Here is a 20,976-nt window from a genome sequence, read left to right as displayed (position 1 = left end):
TTCCTCCCCCCTTCCCTTCTACCCTCTCCTGTGACCCCTCCCCCACTCCCAATTGATTCAGGAGATCTCGTCTTTTTCACCTTCCTATGTAGATCTCTGTATGTCTCTCTTAGGGTTCTCTTTGTTGTCTATGTGGCCTCTAGGCAGGTTTTTCTTTGCTTTGTGTCTAAAAGTCCATGTGGCTTCTCTTTACCCCACTTCCTTCCTCTACTAGGTGGGGATGGATGGCTGCAAACAGCATTCAGTTTCTTTACAGTTCTCTCTCATGCAAAGGTAGAGTGTGTTTCCCTACATTCTCGAAACAGGACCGGCTTTGTAACTTGCTTCCATGAAGCCAGTGGTCAGTAAGTAAGTCAGCCACGATTGGAGGTGGTCTTTCAGCTTTCTTTTTACAATTTTGCAGCCATGTGACAGGCCTAGCTGGCCTTCTTGAGAATGAGAGACCGATGCAGGGAGTGAGATCCCAATCCTTCAGCTTGGGTCTCAGATGCATGTGAGCTCCCCTGACATCAGACAATGTAAGGGTGTGGTAAATGCATTGAGCTTTTAGGTAGCTGAGGTACAGTTGAAACTACTGGACAAGGCTAGATAAGCTGGAGGGTTGCTGTAGGGTTAGGTAGTGGTACAGGCATAGACCAGTATCTAGCACACAGTAAACTAACCCAATAGTCATTAGGACAACATAATCTCAGACCTTTTCCTTCTGATGTCTGAAATCTAGTCATACTGGTTCTTTATCCTCCCTCCCTCCCTCCCTCCCTCCCTCCCTCCCTCCCTCCCTCCCTCCCTCTCCCTCCCCCCCTCTGTGTGTGTGTGTGTGTGATCTGTGCACATGGAGACCTGAGGAGACTGGGTATTCATCATCTACTGCTCTTTGCCTAGAAACAGGCTCTCTCACTAAACCTAGAACCTAGGTTTGCAACCACCAAACCCTAGAGATTTCACTTGTGCCCATCCCACTCCTCTGCCATAATATTGGGGTTAGAGGTGCATTTGGCTACACATAGATTTTTTAAAATGTAGGTACTAGGGATTTGAACTCAACTCCTCATGTTTGTGCTGGAATCACTCACATTGGCAACAGAATTGCAGAGATGACCAAGTCAGCCTAAATTTTGGGTGTGTGCTAGGCTTGCAGGAGAGAAGTAATCGGGTTAGAGTTTCTGAATGTAAGTCTTGTGTGTGCTGCTTCCAGGTCTTACAGCCCATAGACATAGTTTGTGCTTTATCTCACACTGGGTCAAATATTCCTAATGCCTTGAGCCTGGGAAAGGCAGTAGGGTGTGGAAGGTAGGGGAGGGCAGGCATTAACTTCTTCACAGCTCACGTTTCACTTCAAATTATTTAGTAAGGATTTACTGAGGTTTATTGACGAAATGAATGAGTAAATGCAAAGAAGGATGAAAGAATGAATAAATATTCAGGATTCATACCAACAATGAATAGGAAGAATAATAAGAATTTCAGATTGGCCAAGAATTATGGAAAAACCAAGTTTATTTTTCTTTTTTTTTCTAAAAAAGATGATGACATGTTTCCAGTCAATCAGTAAAAAGATTATACATATAGAACATGTACTAAATGCAATCCCTAGCATTACCTTATAGAGGGAACGTTAGAGCTGCCCTCTGAGTGAGGTGGCACATCAGACACTCACACAGCTGGTTTGGTTCACAACGAGTAGCAAAAGAAAGTGACCACTTGGGACCAGATGGCCCAGGCTCCCCAGCATGCAGGGATCATTCCAGGCACACTGAGATGGTCGGTCAGTCAAGAAAAAGAGCAGCCTTAGAGTGCTGAGTAGAGCATGGATCTTGGTAGGGGTGGGGCGTCGCATTTTCTCTGTGCTTCCTTATCCTCCTTTCCCTCAGAAGTGAGACTCCTGTTTCTAAGGATGGCTCTTGCTGCCTGAAAGCCTCATCAGTACACTGCATGCAATTTGGACTTGATCTTGACGCCAGGAGCTAGAGCTGCTTCCACTTAATTTGCAAGTGTGGTAGCCTGCTCCAAGGTCCTTTAAAGACTACAGGGAAAAGCAAACACTTAAACTCCAATCTACTGGAGCCAATGCTCTGCTATTTTCTAGAATATACTACTGGAATTTCTGACTATTGGCAGGAGTTAGGAGTCTCAGAAGGAAAGGGGGGTTAGATTCAAGTTTTGATGAATCTCTTCATTTGGAACAACCCATGCCTGCTTATCCTTCATTTATCCCCCACCTCCTGCATGACCATATCAATTTTTCGGTAGGATACTCAAGTTCCTACCTTCTGGCTCATGCTGGCATCATGACATCACAGAGCTTTAGGGTGATGGTCAGAAGGGCTCCTCCAGTCTTTGTTTTCCACAAGGATGAACAGAGTCAGCTCACTCTGCCATTTGCCATCTTGATTGTTGGGCTCTTTCTTAGTATAATTACTTAGGAATTACTTAAGTCATGGGTCAACTCATGGCTGGTGGTGGTGACTTGGGTACAAAGGTTACAGTTTTCCTATCCTTGGACTTTTTACCCAATATGCAGGCACTGCCTTGAGACTATGGCAAAGGACACTCCTTGACTTAACTTTTAAGACTTTGTCATAGAGGACCTAGCTTACCTTGTCAGCCTTTGAGAACTGTCTTCTAGTTTTTTATAGAAATCTTTAACATTCTATGGAGTTCTTTAACACTTTTGGCATTAACAGTTTCTAGGGATAGGAAACACGTGTAATTCTTTCCCCACGACTGTTTAACTTAGCTGAATCATGGGTCAATGGTGGCCATGACATGCTGGCATCAGCTGATAATGTGGGTTTTAAACTTGAAGATGCCACCTTGAATTTATAGTTGCTCTGTCACCTGGGCCTCTTCTTGAGGAACGCTGTGCTAAGTAGGATCGTATCCCTGGTTTTCCCCATTGTAAGAGTTGAATGAGGATGGGCAGTTTTGTTTCCAAATAAATCAGTAGTTTGATGAGGTGCATGCTGTGTCCTTTTGGAATACTCCCCCAGATGGTGGGGCATGTGGTCCATTAGTGGAAAACCTTTAGTATGTGTATCCTTCCTGCCTCTTATATGAGCTGTAATCCCACAGCCCTTGGTGGTATCTGTTGTACTGCACACAAATCCCATCTAATCCCATTTTCATCTTGAGATGTTGTTTTCTTTGACTTAGAGCAGTGGTTCTCAACCTGGGTCACAGCCCCTTTGGGAGTCACATGTCAGATAGCCTGCATATCAGATATTTACACTACAAGTCATAACAGTAGCAAAATAACAGTTATGAAGTATCAGTGAAATAATTTTATGGTTGGGGGAGTCACCACAACATGAGGAACTTTGTTATTAAAGGGATACAGCATCAAGAAGGTTGAGAACCACTGGCTTAAAGGAATGAGGTGACCTCAACTCTGTTCATGGAAGAGACGATATTCCTGACTTGGTACAGGAGTGATCTTGAGAAGAAGCTATTGTGTGCAGGTCTCCTCTGAAACTTGAACTCTTGGGTGAGGTGAGGTGATGACTTGGCAACCCTAGTAACTTCCGTATTCTGATACATCTCAAAGATTTGTAATACTGGTTGGAGTCTTGGATACTCACTGCCTGGATGCATTAGGGCCATGGGCTTTGCTCACGTAGAAGCACATAAGGATGTGCTTGAGTTAAAACGTTGGAACACAATGTAACAAAATCATAACATCTGGATCCAGACTATTGTTTTGAAGATATGCTGCCTGGCAGAAAGCCAGAGTCAGTGGGCCTGACAGTCAGTGTTGCTCAACCCCTTTGAGGACATCGTTTCCCCAAGGAAGTCAACCCTGGTGGAGGAGAATTGATAAAACTGGCAATCATTCCTCTACAGAGAGGAAGGGAACAGGGTCACTTGTCAGTTATTGGGGCAGCCTCTTCTGAGTTTGCTTCAATCTCCGATTTTTGTAGCCCCCTCATATGAGTGAACTCTGAGACCGGCGATGGCTGCCTTTGCTTGAGTGTCGAGACACATCCTGTCCCCTGATATAGGCTGTCAGAGCCATTGTTCTGTTTGGGCCCAGTAGACATTCCCCAGATGAGAATTTAGCCAAGGTGTCTCCTGAGCATGAGCCATCCCTTGAGAGCTCTCTGCTGCATCTTGGACCCTGGAGAACCCAGTCTTCAACATGCTTCTGCCTGGGAGGGCTAAAGTTCTTTGGGGTGCTGGTCCCCAAGCCCTGCTGTTGTGCAGGTGATACTGACTGGCATGGGGGCTGAACATGGGCAGGGTCCGAAGCAGGAACAGAAGCAGAAGCAGAAGCAGGGGCAGGGGCAGGTCTCTGTTTGCTTCTCCAGTTCTGGATTTCGAGGTTTCTTTTGTCTATGGGCAGCTTGTCAATTTTCTGGGCTTTTAAGATGAGAGACTTCCCATATGTGCCTTGTAGAGACAGGAGAAAGTACCTAGTAGGAAGTAAAAGAATAAAGGTAGTTTTTGAGTTGTTTATATATTCAAATTTTAGCATTGAAAGGGCTCTTAGACTCTAACTTTTCTCCAGTGAGAATGTCTTCATTGCACTCTGAGTAATCACTCTCAAAGCTAAGGATGCCTGCCCCTGCAGATGGAGGGAGAGTGATAACACCAGCAAAATATAACAGTAATGTCTATTCTCTTCAAAGAGCCTTGCTGATTACTGATTCATGCTTTCACAAACCCACGTGCTTTGACCCCCGATAAGGCACACATGCTCTCAATCGCTTGGAGACATTGCCAACTTAACTTTACATGAGTGTATTTTGTGATGTTTGTACTATGATGAGATTGTCTGATGCTGTGTTTCTCATGTCTTAGTGTCCCCACACAATGCACAATGAGTCCAGTGCTTTATCTGCTGCCAAGCTATGGTCAGATCCAAGTGTTCTAGATCTATAAGCTAGTTTCTTATCAACTGTGTACACATCAGCGTTTTTTTGTTTGTTTTTTTGTTTTTGGTGGAACTTTATATAATTACTCTTTGCCCGGTGAGGAGATTGACACCCCCAGGTGAGGTGTGTTGTGTGGTGTGATTTTTGCAGAATCCCTGGGCCCTCTGATTGCTAGGATACCCTTTCCCCTCAAACCTTACCCCAGGTGATGAGGTGATACTCCCAAAGTCTCCTCAAAATGTCTGAGATCTTAGCATCTCGATCTGACTTGCCCTTTTCTTACCAAGCTGCATGTAGCCTGTGGGAGTCTTAGATTCATCTTCTGGATCCAAATTTAGACATGTGGAAGGGTGAGAAGGCTAACTAAACATTATCTTGTATCATAGGCCATGCACATTCACTTTTCTGAGTGTTATCTAGCCTGGAGGACATGTACAATGTTAATTTTAAAGCCTTGTAAACAGAGAGTTTTATTTTATTGTGTTTGAAAGTTGCATGATGAACCCACAGGGGACAAGAGTTTTCTTAAGACTGTAATAGATCCCACCAGCGCTGATAAAATTTTCCTTATTTTTACCAGAGTACCTAGACAACAAAGAGGACCCTAAGAAAGACATACATGGATCTAATCTCCATGGGAAGTAGAAAAAGACAAGATCTCCTGAGTAAATTGGGAGTGTGGGGAGTCATGAGAGAGGGTAGAAGGGGAGGGAGGAGGAGGAGAAGGGAGTGGAGAAAAATATATAATTCAAAAAAACAATAAAAAAGAAAAAAAGTTATTTCAATTCAGAATAGTGATTTCTGGGTCTGTGGAGAAAATATAAAGTTAGGGGATCAGCAAACCCAGGCTGAAGGCTTGGCACTCACCGGATCTAGGGTGTGAGTTGCAAAGGAAAGGAGAAGTGGGAAGAGAGTCCAAGAAATGTGCAGGTCTCACAAGTCAAGGAAGAGGGACCAAAAACTGTTACTATTTGCTACTACTAATAGAAGGATTAAGAAGGGGCTCTAGGGGTTAAGCTTGATATGATTATCTGTTTTTAAATCTCTAAGATAGTTTGCATACATCTATGCTTCTAGTTGAAGGGAATTTGTACTGTCCTTTTGTGCTGGGTGAACTAACTGGACTAAGATTAGCGGTCTACTTATCACAAGATTGGCGAGTAAGATCACTGCCCATTATGAGAAACAGGACTTTCAACTTTAAGCCAGGAACAGTGTTCTATAGCAAACATTCTATCATGTGGATTTCTATAAACAAACACTCATTATGCCAAGGTTGTAAGTCAAGTGTCTTTACAATTATTAAAATAATCCCTTCATTATCCGAAGAAATCCCTTTGACCTTAGTAAACAGAATTAAGTGGGAATTCAACTTTGTGGTAATATTATAGAATAAGCAAAGATTTGGCCTGTATACCATGGTCACTAGCAAGTACATATTTGCTAATGTTTCCTCAATTCATGCCTCATCTGTTCAGCAGGTCACGAAGCTGATGCCAGCTGTTCATTCCACATGTGTCAACAGTCCTTGCACGTGTGTCAAGGGCCTTTATTAAGCTGCTGCTGTAGCCTTGGAAGACTCTGGCTCCAAGCACTTTCCTAATGAAGAACACTGGGCTTATAAATTTCTCTTTAGTCTCCAAATAACCTGGGGGATAGAGAAGCTCACTCTGGCCATGATGGTCACGATTGCTTAACTTCAAAATCAGTGGACAAAACAAACAAAACCCAACAGTGGGGCCAGAGAGGCAGCTCAGTGGTTAAAAGTGCTCTATGCTTTTCTAGAGGACCTGAGTTAGGTTCCTAGTACCCATGTGAGGTGGCTCACAAGTCATCTGTAACTTTAGCTTCAGGCATCTGACACCCTCTTCTGGCCTCCACAGGCACTTACACACATGTAGTATGCGCGTGAGCACGCACACACACACGTGAACACACGCATACACACACACACACCAAACAAACAAACACATAACACAATCAAATCCCTGACATTTCTGATAGAATTTTCCAATAAGGGCATTATCCTCCCTTCCCTCTTAGGGTTTTTGTCCCCAGGGTTTCATTGACAAAGGGGTGGCTAGAAATTTTATTCTTAAGACTTATACTTTTTCTTAATTTTTGCCTAATCTGTGCTCTGAGGATCCTGTTTGGGTCAGCCTCTTTCACCCGTATGACAGACTTATGTGCAATGCCTCTGCTGGGTGATGCCTTGTGTAAAGCTAGAGTCTGTCTATCCATCTTTCTGATTGCCCAGTATCCATTGCTCATTCATCTTAGGGCACAGACCCTTCGACAGGAACTGCTAGTTGATGGCTGAATAAAGACAAAGAGTTCTTTTCTCAGAAGACATGAACATGATTTGAATAATGGAAAAACTGGTGGTAACAGCTAAACACACAGGTGGTGGGAATATCAGGGATTTGCTACACTCCCAGGAAGGTAGGAGATGTCATAGAACTTCTGAAAATAGTTATGCCGTCATGAGATCAAAGGGTAAAGAGCTTTGGTAAAGGCAAAAGCAATAGAAGCCACAGCATAGAAGTGAGTAGGTCTGGGACCATTAACACAGCTAAGCAGTTTGGTGGTGTTTATCTCTAAGTCTGAAGCAGTGTGATGATGAGGCTGGAGGACTGTTAGGAGTCAAGCTGGGAGGTCCTGCACACAGCCAGTATTCAGAACTCAATTCTTCTGCGCCATTTGCTGACCTCTGTTCTACATGCCAGGGTGTCTTTTCCGTCTCTAACTCTGTATCAGAAGCCAAAGTTCTGAGATGCCTTAGAAAGATGCTACAGGCAGATGAAGTAAGGTTCCTCAAGGCTCTCTGCCTACTGCAGGGCAGAGACAGTTCTGCACAGTGTTACCATTGGGCATTTATTAGCCTTTAATGACAAGTGGCTCAATTCTGATGTGCAAACTGATGAGATCCTGAGGAAGGAGAAAACTTAAACTGTGCCTACAAAGACATTATTGTCAACTTTACCCATTATTCTGACTGGAGTGTGGGGTCGGAGAACGTAGCACTGGCTCTTCAGTCAGGAGAGCCTTGCTCCCACTGTGATTTGTACTGGTAACATGGACACATCTGGGTACGCAGGTCTCTAGCTGTTTCATGGGCTAGAACCTTAGCTCTGCCTAATACTTGGCTGAGAGAAATAGAACCTTTGGGGCTGTATACTGTGTAGTAATCTCGAGCTCCTCAGGGCAGCACTATCGCTGCTGGCATTTTCCTTGAAACTGTGAAAGCAACAGTTTTTGGGTCAGAAGTGTCAGAAAATAGTGTGTGATCATGAGCGATTTATCTGGGTAACAGAGCCTTTGTGAAATGTCACACATGTTTTTAAACTTTAGCACTATTAAAATGTTGGCTATTTTACAAGAAATTTAAAATTTCAGAGAGAAGTCTGAAGTTCTGCTTCACAGTTCTTTCCTATGCTGATAAGATGTTCTTTGTCCCCATGTATGCGCTCCACATGGCCTGCTGGGACTGCTCCTGCTCCTACAGGCACTGGGGTGTGAGACTCCCCGACTGACAGAAAAGATTACAGAGCTTAAACAAATCCTTTCTTATCACACAACAAAATTTCTAAGCCAGGAAAGTACAGTGACTCCTCCCACATTACATGGTCACAGTGGGGGCCATTTTGCTTCTCTGTGGTTGACCTGGGACCAGAGTTCGTGTTATTTTTCCTCTGTCTTATTGTTTCTTTTTCATTTTTTGTTTGTTTGTTTTGTTTTTGTTTTTTGGAGACAGGGTTTCTCTGTGTAAACAGCCCTATCTATCCTGGCACTAGCTCTTGTAGACCAGGCTGGCCTTGAACTCACAGAGATCCTCCTGTCTCTGCCTCTCGAGTGCTGGGATTAAAGTGAGCCACAACAATCTCAAGGCTCCAGTCAACCTGACTGATTTAAAACCTTTATGAAAGTATACCTCGAGGTGTAGCTGCACGGGTGTGGGTGTTTCAAGGAAGGGTTAGCAGAGGAGGGAAGAACCCCCTCGAATGTGGCCTGGTGTCCTGGGTTATGCAGAGAAAGTGAGCTGGGCGCCAGCATTCATGTCTCTGCTCTCTGAGCTCCTGCACACTGTCACTGGTCACCACGACAGACTTTCCCTCCAAACTGTGAGCCAAGACAAACCCCTCTCTCCTCAAGTTGATTTGGCCAAGCATTCCTTCACAGAAGTGAGAAGTGTGACTATACCCTTGGCCTGTGGGTATTTACGGGAGACTGGGAGTTCTTTATAGGGCATTGCCCAAGAGCTCAAACCTGGGTAGAAGAGCCACAACTGGTGTGATCAGGCAGATGAGGTAGAATGTGGGGTCTGAGAGCTGCCTTTCCATCACCCCGTAGGGATTGACGGGGCTGTTGCAAGTAACACAAGTGGCGTTGTAAATGAGGGAAACCACGAAGTACATCAAGAAGCTGCCGAGGAGGACAAGGCCGTGGAGGACAGTCTGTAAAGGGGACAAAGAAGATGCTGTTGGAAGTTCTGATTAGATTATGGGGCAGCAAAATGCCCATAGTTTAATTAATCATTGCCTTAAACCTTTTTGAAGAGGCACACACATACCAAACACTCACTAAACAGGCAGCTTAGTGGACCAAGCACCCATATTGCTCTACCTAGCTGGGTTGTAAAAACTGGCTCGGCTTTTAACATTCTATTTTTTAAAATGTAATTGCTAGGAGCATTCTAGACAGTAGAATTCATTTGAGGGGAATATTTTAAGCATACTAAACCTTATGGACACAATTAAAGTATCCATATATCTCTTGTAAATGGCCTGGCTATCTATTTTTAGGCAAGTTCTGTACATGTTTATGGATGAATTCTTACTTTATCATATATATGTATTCCTTTTGCTTATGGATTGGATGTTGCTGTCTATTCCCAAATCTACATGTTGAAACTCTCAATTGATAGTATTTGAAAATGGGACTTTTGGATTTTAGGAGTCCTCCATGAATGGACTTGCTGTTGTTATAAGACACGAAAGAAAAGATACCTTTCTCTCTTTTCCTTCCAGGGATGTGCAATAAAAAGCTGTTTACTTGTGTGTCATTATAGATGTTTCTAATTCTACTTTCCAATTTGGTAGCCTCCCTCCCTCCCTCCCTCCCTCCCTCCCTCCCTCCCTCCCTCCCTCCCTCCTTCCCTCCTTCCCTCCTTCCTTCCCTCCCTTTCTTTGCTGTCTGATCTAGAATGAATTGCATAGATTGTACTTTTAATTTCAAAACAATTTTTTCATTTGGGGGAGTTCTAACAGTTTGCAGAGCTGGTCTCAGTTCCTAGTATCAAAGTCATGTCTTTGCCTCATACATCCCCCACTCACTGTTTCTGATATAACCACATCCCAGGAGCTTGTCAATACCATAGTTTTCCATAGCTTGCTTTGTAGAGTAGAGACAATTGGACCAACAATAAATGGCTCTCTAGATTCCCCTACTGTACAGAAGCCAAACTCTCCACTGGCATATTTTCCTGCCTCCTAGAAAGCACACTGTACCTGACCGTCTCTCCATTGTGTCATAACCTCTTCTGGTATTGATGGGCCATAAAGAACATGAACTTAGGACAAAAGAGGCATAGCCAGGCTTACCACTTTGTTCTGCTATTACTGGGGCACACCTTAGAAAACACGATTTCGAGGATGAGACCTCTCTGATCCAGAGGTTCTCTTGGAGCCTCTTATTGGCCACTTAGAAAGCTTTTGATGATGAAAGGGGGCGAAGGAGAAAGCTTCATTGTAGAATGCAGGCATGTGTCGAGCCTACCTGGAGGTATTTTCATATTCAAATTTTCAGTACATGTGCTTTTAGCAACAGTCATCTTGGCATGACTATGGGAAGATCTTTCTTTACTGTCATTTCTGTGTACCACTAAACTTTGTCTTTGTATTGTTAGCAAAGTGGTTAAAAGCAAAAGGGTCAGAATGACAGGGATCAAAACTCACTTCTAGTTTGAGCTGCTTGAGGCAGTTTTCTTAACCTTGCTACATTTATTTCTGAATCTGTAAAATGGGGTTATTAAAAAAAATCTAACACCGAGGACATAGTGAAGTTAGATGAGGTAATATATGTACATCATGTAGATAATACTTGCCATAAAGTTTTGAACTCTTTAGAGTTATTAGAAAAACTCAGTGAGAGAGCTTGTTCTTTCTCTGTACATGTATGTGTGAGTGGGTGTGGAGGCTAGAGGTTGATTTTGGTGTCGGTTTTCCTTAAACTCCATCTTATTTTTTGGGACATGTTTTCTCACTGAACACGAAGCCCACTGATTCAGTGAGATTAGCTAGCCAACCAGTTCCAGGGATCCTCCTCGCTCCACTTCCCTGGCATTGGGATTATGGGTACACACTAACATATCTGGCTTTTTTGTGGGTGCTGAATATCAAACTCAGGTCCTCATTTTATAGATTAAGCCACCTCCTCAGCCTGCTTTTTATGATGTAAGATCCCCAAATACAACATTTGGCAATGCTTGATATGTGGTTACTAACTAAATGAGTTATAGCCTTGTATCCACAGCTTCAGCTGGGCTCAGGCTAGCCTTTCCTATCTCTTCAATGCTCCCAAATTTTTCATCATCATAAATCTAGTTTTGGAACTGTCTCATTGCTTTATGGGCATTGCTATTGTCATCATGACTAGATGCTGAGGCCAGCAATGTTAGCATCTTTGCCAATTCCAATGCTTTATAGGGGCACAGTGAAAGACTCATGAATTTACTGAGCTAGACCAACTATATAGAGTAGAAGAACTCAGAAATTTGAGTTCATTCAGTGAACAAGAATATGATTTTTAAGCTATATGGCCTGTGGGATCCTTACCCATGTCTTCATTTCCATTGCCTGGTGCAAGAGGATGGTAATGAGGGAGATGGTGTTGATTGGTGTTCCAAAGGTAAAGACATCTATATCTGAACCTCTGTAGGTCTAAGGAGGAAGAACAGACAGGCACGGTCAAGTAGGCATACCCAAGCATGCATGGATTTAAGGCTGTGTGTTCAATACAATGAAGCCAGGGAGGGGAAGAAATATGGCGAAAACAAAGGAGAAAAGAAGGGGCTGATTCAAGAAATTGACAAGAGGAGAAATGAGTAATGGGATTAAATTGCTTAAGGGACATGTTTGCTCTGGTGAAAGCTGTAAAACCCCTGTGAAATGAGTAAACAGAAGCTTTCTTGAGCATTCTCAGGCACATTGTTTGCTGAGGGTATGTGTACCTACCTTTAAGGAGACTGTGGCCTATAATGCAGGGCAAATGGTGCTATAAGGCAGTCCTATAGCAGTCACTCTCTTAGACACCCTGGGAGCACATTAATTGGCTGAAACCAGATTATGATAAAGGAAAATGTAGTCCAGACAGAGGTTTCAGAGTGGGCAGTATAATGGTTGGGCTTTGTTAACTTGACATAAATTTAGACATATCTGGGAAGAGGGAATCTTAATTGAGAATATGCCTTCATAAGATTGTCCTGTAGGCAAGTCTATGGAGTATAGTCTTGATTAAAGATAGATGTGGGTGGGTGCTACTCCTTGGCAGGTGGTCCTGGTTGCTATAAAAAAAAGGCTGCCAGGCAGTGGTGGCACACGCCTTTAATCCCAGTACTTGGGAGGCAAGAGGATTTCTTAGTTCAAGTTCAAGCCTGGTTGGTTAACAGAGAGAGTTACAGGATATCCAGGGCTTCTTAGATAAACCTGTGAGAAAGCAAGCCAGCTGATCAAGCAATGAGGAGCAAGCAGTTAGCAGAATTCCTCTGTGGCTTCTGTTTCAGTTTCTGCCTTCATGTTTCTGCCTCAAATTCCTGGCTGACTTCCTTCAGTGAAGGACTGTTATATAGAACTGTAAGCTGAAAAAATCCTTTTCTCTCTAAGTCAGTTTTGGTCATGGAATTTCATCACAGCAATAGAAACCCTAACTAAAATAAATGCTCTTGGCTCCAGGGCAGGAAGTATAGGGGATAAGAAGTATAAGATGCCATCCTGCCCAAAGGTGCCTCCTCCCCATGGGGGGTACCTAGAAGAATTTTTTTGTAGTCACTTCAGAAGAAGGGAGAATTACAGACATGATATAATTTAAGGGTGATAGTTTACAGCACAGAGAAGGGGCCCCCTGGAGTAAGAGGCAAAAGCAGAGGAAGACAGATAACACAATCTCTTACAGTACAATCTCTATCTAAGCAGGGCCATGAATCAACTCTGTACTGTTTTCCCATGGGGGAAAATAACCCAGCATAATGACAGCTTTTTGTTTTTCAAGAGACCCAGAAATGAAGTTTTGCATAAAGTGTTCTATCTTCTCTAATACCTTGGATGGGATGTGTCCAGCTACTAATTTGGAGTCTCTGCCATGACGTATGTAAAAAGGTGTCAGTGGTCTGTGATTTTGTATAACTAAGCCCCATTACACACCATGACTTCTATGTCTAGGATGGGACTATATGACTTACCAGGTAAGGGATAAAGAAACAGATGAGACTCTGGTAGAACGCATCAGCCATGGAAATCCAGAACCTTGGCAGGTTGTAGCACTGCAGGGAAGAACACACCAATAACTCAGCATCCTGGTGAGCCTCTGGTCTTTGTGAGCATCTTCCTCGTGTGTGGCTGAGCTTAACAGTATGATACTTTGCATCCCTGTCATCTTAGCTCCAAGAGAATGGAGTCTTAGCCCTGCCACTCAAAGATGTTGTTTTGTAGAAAGTATGAACCTTCTCTGAGAACTGCTTTCTTTTCCCAGAGAGGTTCAAGGGGACTAAGTGCAACTGTGTCTTGATATCTAGGAAGTGCTATCAATGCCACTCATTAGCTCTGTCACTAGGACTGCTCTTCTGAATTCCCTAAGTCCCCTCTGAGGTGGAAAGCTCATTCATAGACAAGGATCAATGCTCCCAAGAGTCAGAGATCAACTGCTTTAGAGATAAGATTTCTCATCTTATGCTTTGTTCTTCTCCCTTTTTGAGAAAAAGGAAACATGATTTATTATTTTTTTTTATAGTAGCTACTATGTTGTATAGCCAGCCTGCCTGTGGGGGAGGGTAGAATTAGAAGAGCCTGAGATGGGCTTGCTCCTTCCCCTCCTCTTGGGCTGTTGCATTGCTTTCTCCTCTGTTTTTTGTTAGGACTTGGTTTGGTTTGATTCTTTGGTTATCCACAAAAACAAAACAAAAAATAAAAACCCCAAACAGTGGCTTTTAAGAACACTACCTATGGCTTTGTCCTCCTTCATTCAAGGTGCCATGGTACTTACTGTACTCTCAGATATTTCAAAGGTCTTCCCTTACAACTCCATGAGAGCCAATGTTGCTCTCATCTCTCTGTCTGGCTTCCTTGTCTTTGCCTTGGCTAGTCCCACCACTTGGATTATTTCTTCAGGCCAGTAAGAACTTCATAGAAACCTGCTTAATAGCTTACTATGCTTTCTTAAGTTTAGTTGAAATAGTGCTAGACTCTATTCAATGTTGATGTCTAGTTCTGCCTTCCTTAGAATGAAACTGAGGCATTCAAGTGCCTCACCAATGATGAGAAAACTAGTTGTTGGACATAGGGATCCTCCAAACTAGGTGTGATTGTTTGGAGATGGCTTGAGTGTGTCCCCAAAGGCTCCTGTTTTGGAAGCTTGGTCCTCAGAGTGGTGATATTTATGGTGTGGTGCCTAGTGGGAGGTGATTAGGTCACCAAAGGGGCGTGCTTTTATGAATGGGACTAATGCTTGTTTTCTTCAAAACCATGAGTTGGTTCTCATGAGAATGGGTTGCTAAAGTGATCTTGACCTAGGAGTCTTCCTGCCACACCATGTGATGTCTCCTTTTCACATATATTCGCATCATGATACACTTTCACACTGTGATGGAGCTGAGGAGGCCCTCGCCTAGAAGGCTGAGCAGACAGAGCTACATGATCTCAGACTTGTAGCATCAAAATTATGAGCTAAATAAAATCCTTTGTGGTATTACCTAGCCCTCAGTGTTCTGTTAGAGAAACAGAAAATGTGCTTGTAACTGGGTCTTTGGAGTTTGATTGCTCTACTTCACAGCCTGGAGGCACGGGGTCTTACCATATGTACTCCCCCCTTCAGCTATGGTAGTTGAATATTAAAACAGACTTACTGGTCTTGTCTAACATTCTTAGCGGCAAGTATGAAACAGGCTAGAGGGCTAGAGTCACCCAATGTCACACAGGAGGCAAGTGACAGAACTGTGGCTAGTTCCTGACTCCCAGCCCGATACTCTCTCTGTCCTGCAGGGGGACTATCAGGGCTTAGGGACAATCTGAAGTTACCCCCATTCTTGCTGCAGCTCCTCACCTCAGAGTTTTGGCCACTCTTATATAACTCAGGCAACGCCAGGAGTGTTTCTGCAGAGACATCTTTATCAAGGATTCCGAAGACAATGGGAGGCAAGGAGGTGAAGAAGAGATTGAAGAATATCATCTGCCAATAATCGATCATGGTGGAGCCGGAGAAACCACAGAAGAACTGGTACCAGAACAGCAGGTTGACATAGCACTGCAGGTGGGGAGCAGGCTTCGTGAGTGAGGTCTCTGCTTGTAGTATGCTAGACTATGATGGCTAAGAGCACAGGGTTGGGAAGTGGAGAGGCCTGATTTTACATCCTCAGGTGTACCAATTACTAGCTCCATGACCTTGGACAAACAACATCATCTTTCCGAACATCACTTTGTCATCTATCATGGCACATAATACACGAATAGTATCCCAGCGGTGATGGAGAGTGGGGAATGGGCGACAGAGATAGCTGAGCTGTGGACTCCTAGGTAAGATGGCAGGCTGCAGGGTGCTTCTGTGTAAGTCCGTAAAGGAGAGAACAAAAGTAAGAATAAAGAAACCTTATCTTAAACAGAAATAGAGGACAAGCTTAGGAAATCACGAAGGAAGTGAAAGGAACCAAGATGTGTCATACAGCAGAAGCAGGTGACACAGAGCCTGGCAGAGGGAGGAAACTCAGAAGACAGATGAAAGCCAGGTGTTATCCAGCTGGGACAAGCCCACAGCATTCATGGGAGTCAAACACAGTGGATTTTGGTGAGACAGATGCAAATGGGTCAGACATGGAGATGAACAGCAGCTGAATGTCATCTTGAGAGTGGAAACAATCTATCCCAAGACCCAGCAATACCATTGTTGGTATATACCCAAAAGTTGTTCAATTGTACCACAAGAACATATGCTCAGCTATGTTCATAGCAGCATTATTTATAATAGCCAGAGCTTGGAAACAACCTAGATGCCCCTCAACCAAAGAATGCATAACGAAAATGTGGCACATTTACACAATGGAGTACTACAGAACGGTAAAATATAATTGACATCTTGAAATTTACAGGCAAATGGATAAATCTAGAAAAAACTGTATTGAGTGAGGAAAGCCAGACCCAGAAAGACAAATATAATATGTATTCACTCATAAGTGGCTTTTAGACATAAAGCAAAAAAAAAAAAATCAGCCTACAGGCCACAACTTCAGAAAAACTAGGCAACAAAGAGGACCCTAAGAGAGACATACATGGATCTACACAGGAAAATGAAAAAGACAAGATATCCTGAGGAAATTGGGAGTTTGTAGGGGGGAACAGAATAGGGTAGAAGGGGAGGGGAGGGAAGATAGGGGAGTAGAGAAAAATATATAGCTCAATCAAAAGAAATGAAAAGAAAGAGTCAGGCCTGTGATGGACTTAAATGATTTCTAGACCCTGTGTGGTGAAATTCTGTTGCTGCTGACTGAGCAGTGCTCAGAGCTCAGTACGAAGGTTCTCCAACTTGACTTCAAAGAGATGTACACAAATTTCTAGATAGAAATTCAACAAATAATACAACTCAACTCTTCATAGTAATACAATTCCTCAACCATGGAACTCACAAACGCTCAAGTTGATAAGAGCTTGGAAGAAGGTTTCGAAAACTTTGAAAGAGTATACAAACAGGCAGCTAAATACAACTGGGGTGCTAGAGAGAAAAATCACAGCACAGAATGAAAATTTATCAAGGAAATTAAGATTTGGAGGAAAAAAAAGACATATTGAAAGTGAAAATTCAATGAACCGAATAGAAAACCTGGCAGAAAGCATTAGATGTGAGCTATCCTTAATCATTAGTCATAACCACCTGTGACAGTATCACTACCATCCCTAAATGAAGGTTATTAATAAACATCAATACCATAGTAATGATTTTCATAGCTCCAAGACACCCAGCATCACTTTACCCTAATTGAGGGCTAGCAACAAGTACTCGAAGTTCCCAAGTTCTTTCTTTCTAGTGGCTCTGGTCCTTTCCTGATACTATCTCTGGGTTCCATAGTAAGATACATCAAGACATCCATGTCCAACAAAAGCAGAAAGTATTTATTGCCTAGCCTTTACGGGAAGAAGCTTGTTGTCCCTATGTGGACAAAACATCTCCTGAGAGCAAGGAAATACTCTCTCTGGTTCAGTCCTCACGCTATGCCCAGCGGCTAGCACACTGCGTAACACACAGCAGACATTTCCATAGATATCTGAATGGATGAAGTGAATCTTTGTTTGGTCCTGACAACTAATCTTCAAAATTTAACATCACAGAGTATATCCTTCCCCTGGCGACCCATTTACACTTTCCTTCTTAGCTACAGGCTTTGCATCTCCCAGGGAGCAAGCACACTGAACCCCACGACAGCGTGGGCTCAGATTGGGTGCCTGCTCTTCTACCCTAGATGTTCCAGTACAGTAATTAATTGATTGTTCAAATTTCAGAGCAGGCAGGGTTTTAATCCCTCTGGAATTGGTTTCGGATGTGGAAGTCATAGTTCCCCATCCTCTAATTGCAGCTGGGAGATAATACCGCATCAGTATGGCAGTTCTGAGCTTAGCAACGCGCTAGAAATAAGTATCACTTGAGCTTTGAGAGCGTGGCTGGCTGGAGAGATTGCCTTTCCGCTTCACAAATTTAACGCAGAGAAGAGGTGGTGCTGATTCAAAAGAATGACTCCTTGGATGCAAAAGACAAAAATGAAGCAGGGTGTTTTGAATTCTAAGCAAACAGTCCTTCGTGTTCAGAGTGAATCTCAAGTCAGACAGAGTGACTTGCTCACATAGACAGTGCTGAGACAATATCTCCACCCAGTCGGCTGAATTTATACTGTTTTTTTTCGTGCTGTTCTTTTATATATGTATATGTGTTGGACTTCGGACAGAGACATTCACCTCTGAATAAGGATGCCTATGCCAGAGCCTAAAACAATGGACTAAAATGGAAATGATATAATTTTTAGGCCACTATGTTTGTCTTCCACCATCCCAGTGTTAACCGTCCATTTTTCCTTGTGCAAAAAGGAATCAAATTCTATTTGGATCAAAGATCCTCGAAGTAGGCAATGGAAACTCAGTCCCTTGCTCCATCCCTTAGTCCAGCTATGCTTCGCTATCTCATTGCTAAACTGACTGTTAATCTTGGACTTTTCAAACAAGAGCCTTTGATAGCTTCAATAGCTCACCTGGCGTGTTCTTGCTTTGGGGCCTTATCAGGAGAGAAATCAACATTTATCTGGGATCCACAGCGTTACTATCACAGGCCACAGACCCACAATAAATGAACCAACTAGCCACAGACTGACACCTTCAGAAGAATGAACCCCAACCAACCCTTTCCTCATTGTAAGTTGATTATCCTAGGTATTCTGCCACGTTGATGAGGCACTGACCAGCACAGAGCATACGAGAGAAAGGAACTATTATTGCTTGCATTTTGCAGATGGAGAAACGTATGTTTGGAGACAATTACCAAATATGGGAATCTAGGTTGGCGCTTAATCTGACTCCAGGATCCATATTCATAAGCGTTCATGCTGTTCCTACGTGCCAGGGGCTTTCCACAGAGCATAGCCAGTTCTTATGACAATATCACAGTAAGCAATACCAGCCTCCTTCTTGTTTTAAAATTATAGAGGAAACTATGGCTTATGGAGAAGTGTAGTGTTGCCCAAAGTTACATAGATAGTGAGAGCTCAAATCCAGGTCAGATGACTAACTCCCTTGAGCCGAAATGCTTGCTCTACCATTCTGAGGAGGCAGAGTTCTTGCAAGAACCGCAAGGCCTGAGTGGAAGGTTACACGGGGGACACTCACCACGTTCTTGTAGAAGTAGTATACTACCATCCTGGCCAGGCGTGAGTAACACCAGTGGCCGTGCACGAGCAGCAGCTTCTTGAGGTGGCTGAATCGGGCAATGGCAAAGTCGCTGGACATGACGGCCTAGGAGGCAAGAACGGAGACATCAGTTTTCACACACAACCATCGCTGGCCCCAAAGATGCTCCCTTGAGGACAGTGCTTTCTTCTAGGTCGGCAGCATTCAGGGCTTGAATGATTCCTTATCATGTCGTCATTCTTGGAAAGTACTCTGGATTCGGACATCTCTCCCGCTCTTCTTGGAAGCTGAAATATTACCAGAGTCCAAGAAGGGCAAGTGAGAGGGACCAACACCCCACTTGGTCCCACATTTCTGTCCATTTATGTAACAATCATTCATTAAGGCCCAGTGTCAGTATCTGTTCTAGGGGCAAACCAGAAAACTGATCTTCATCAGGTGATACTCCAGTTCCTGAGCACCCTTGGGTACCCCTCAAGCAGGCGATTAGCATGATTTATAGATGACACCGTTGGTTGGGAAGTTTATCTACATGGTGCTAGGATGGACATTTTGTCCTTGTGGTTATTTATAATAAGATACAGTCTAGAGGTCTCTTAAAATGAGGTTTAGATGTTTTGGTTAGAAATCTTGGTATGAATACTTTTCAGATTACTTCAACTTTTTGAGCCTCAGTTTTACTGTCTGAAAAAATAATTACCAATCTATAACATATTATTATTATTAAAATTCCATGTTGTAACACATAAATATGAAGTACCTAACATTGCTGGCATATGGTAACCACCTGAAGGGTAACAAAGAACTGTGGCTGCCTTTCTAATTCTCAGCATTGAATTCAAGCAGTGTCTTCCCTGGGGATGAGACTATGATTTCTGATGGTTCAAAATCACAAAACACGGTCTGTTTTAGTGGGAAAAAACAGTATCTCACTTTAGTATGCTTGTTCCAAATAGAATTTTTAGAGAATTAGGCACACCATGAAACTGTACAAATTAATTCATGAGTCAATATAAATATTTCCAAATGTCCCAGTCTCAGTCACTCCTTATGGAGGTCACAGAAGGATATGTGGAGTCAGAGAAAGGCTTATATGCTGTGCAGCCTTGGACTATAGCTACCATTGCCTTTGGTAAAAGGTCACATGTCCTCAGTGTCCTTCTGTTTTTGGGAGAACCGGATGGTAGGATTTTGATGACAGAGGACACAGAGGCATGGAAGACATCCCTGACTGTCAGTTAATAATTTTATGATGCTCAAATGATGATTTATTCCACGCTCAGGGCTATTCCTCAGATCTCCATTCCTGGAGTAAGAGTAAAGAGATCAGCGAAGATCTGATCCTGGAGAAGAATAAAGGAGATCAGTGAAGAAAAAGGAGTTAAATCTTATATTACCTGCATGCCTTCCTGCCCAGATATTCCAATGCCAATGTCAGCAGCTTGAATCATGCTTACATCATTTGCTCCATCACCTGGAAAGAGAGGTCACAGAGTGCCTTCATTCTTTGTCCAATTGCTCGGTGATAAGAAATCTCAAAGTGTTCCCATTTGCACAGCTGAATCCTTTCAACATCTCTCTACATAGGATAACACTGCTACAATATTTGGCCTAAAAGTTGGCTTCTTTTTAAACTATGAATGAGAAATCCCCATTTATTTTAACTCTTTCAATGAATATTTTTTATTGTTCCCTCCCCAGTGGTGATCAAAAGAGTAATGTGTGGTCCTTTACAATTTACAGAAAGGCCTTTGTGAATGTCAGAATAGATCTTGCAGAAGAGCAAATCAAGACTCTGACCAGTTTTGAGACTTGGTCAGGACAGTCCATCTAGTGAAGGTACTCATACTGGAACTCAGGTCTTTTTGTTCTGATTCAGAGGCTGTTAGGACTTTGATGTGGCATGTTCCCTAAAACGCTTATAAGTTCAAGACTTGGTCTCTGGCTGGTGGATCAAC

At 43.1% G+C, this 20,976-nt stretch overlaps 1 protein-coding gene across 1 annotated transcript in view; it reads right to left on the bottom strand.

Annotated features, from left to right (window-relative positions):
- Positions 1 to 2,993: 2,993 nt before the first annotated feature.
- Positions 2,994 to 20,976, bottom strand: part of Atp10b (ATPase phospholipid transporting 10B (putative)) — a 223,900-nt gene continuing 205,917 nt past the window's right edge. Inside the window, exons 18-24 of the mRNA XM_057775973.1 lie at positions 20,416 to 20,492; positions 18,998 to 19,123; positions 15,183 to 15,383; positions 13,327 to 13,407; positions 11,705 to 11,809; positions 9,138 to 9,325; positions 2,994 to 4,409 (exon numbers count right to left, since the gene is read on the bottom strand). Of these exons, the coding sequence (XP_057631956.1) occupies positions 3,923 to 4,409; positions 9,138 to 9,325; positions 11,705 to 11,809; positions 13,327 to 13,407; positions 15,183 to 15,383; positions 18,998 to 19,123; positions 20,416 to 20,492 (1,265 nt within the window). The 3' untranslated portion in view covers positions 2,994 to 3,922. The remainder of the gene's footprint in view (positions 4,410 to 9,137; positions 9,326 to 11,704; positions 11,810 to 13,326; positions 13,408 to 15,182; positions 15,384 to 18,997; positions 19,124 to 20,415; positions 20,493 to 20,976) is intronic.

This window comes from Chionomys nivalis, chromosome 7, assembly GCF_950005125.1.
Source record: "Chionomys nivalis chromosome 7, mChiNiv1.1, whole genome shotgun sequence".
NCBI lineage: Eukaryota > Metazoa > Chordata > Mammalia > Rodentia > Cricetidae > Chionomys > Chionomys nivalis.
Note: the sequence above shows the minus strand (reverse complement) of the source record. Positions and strands in the feature narration are given on the sequence as shown.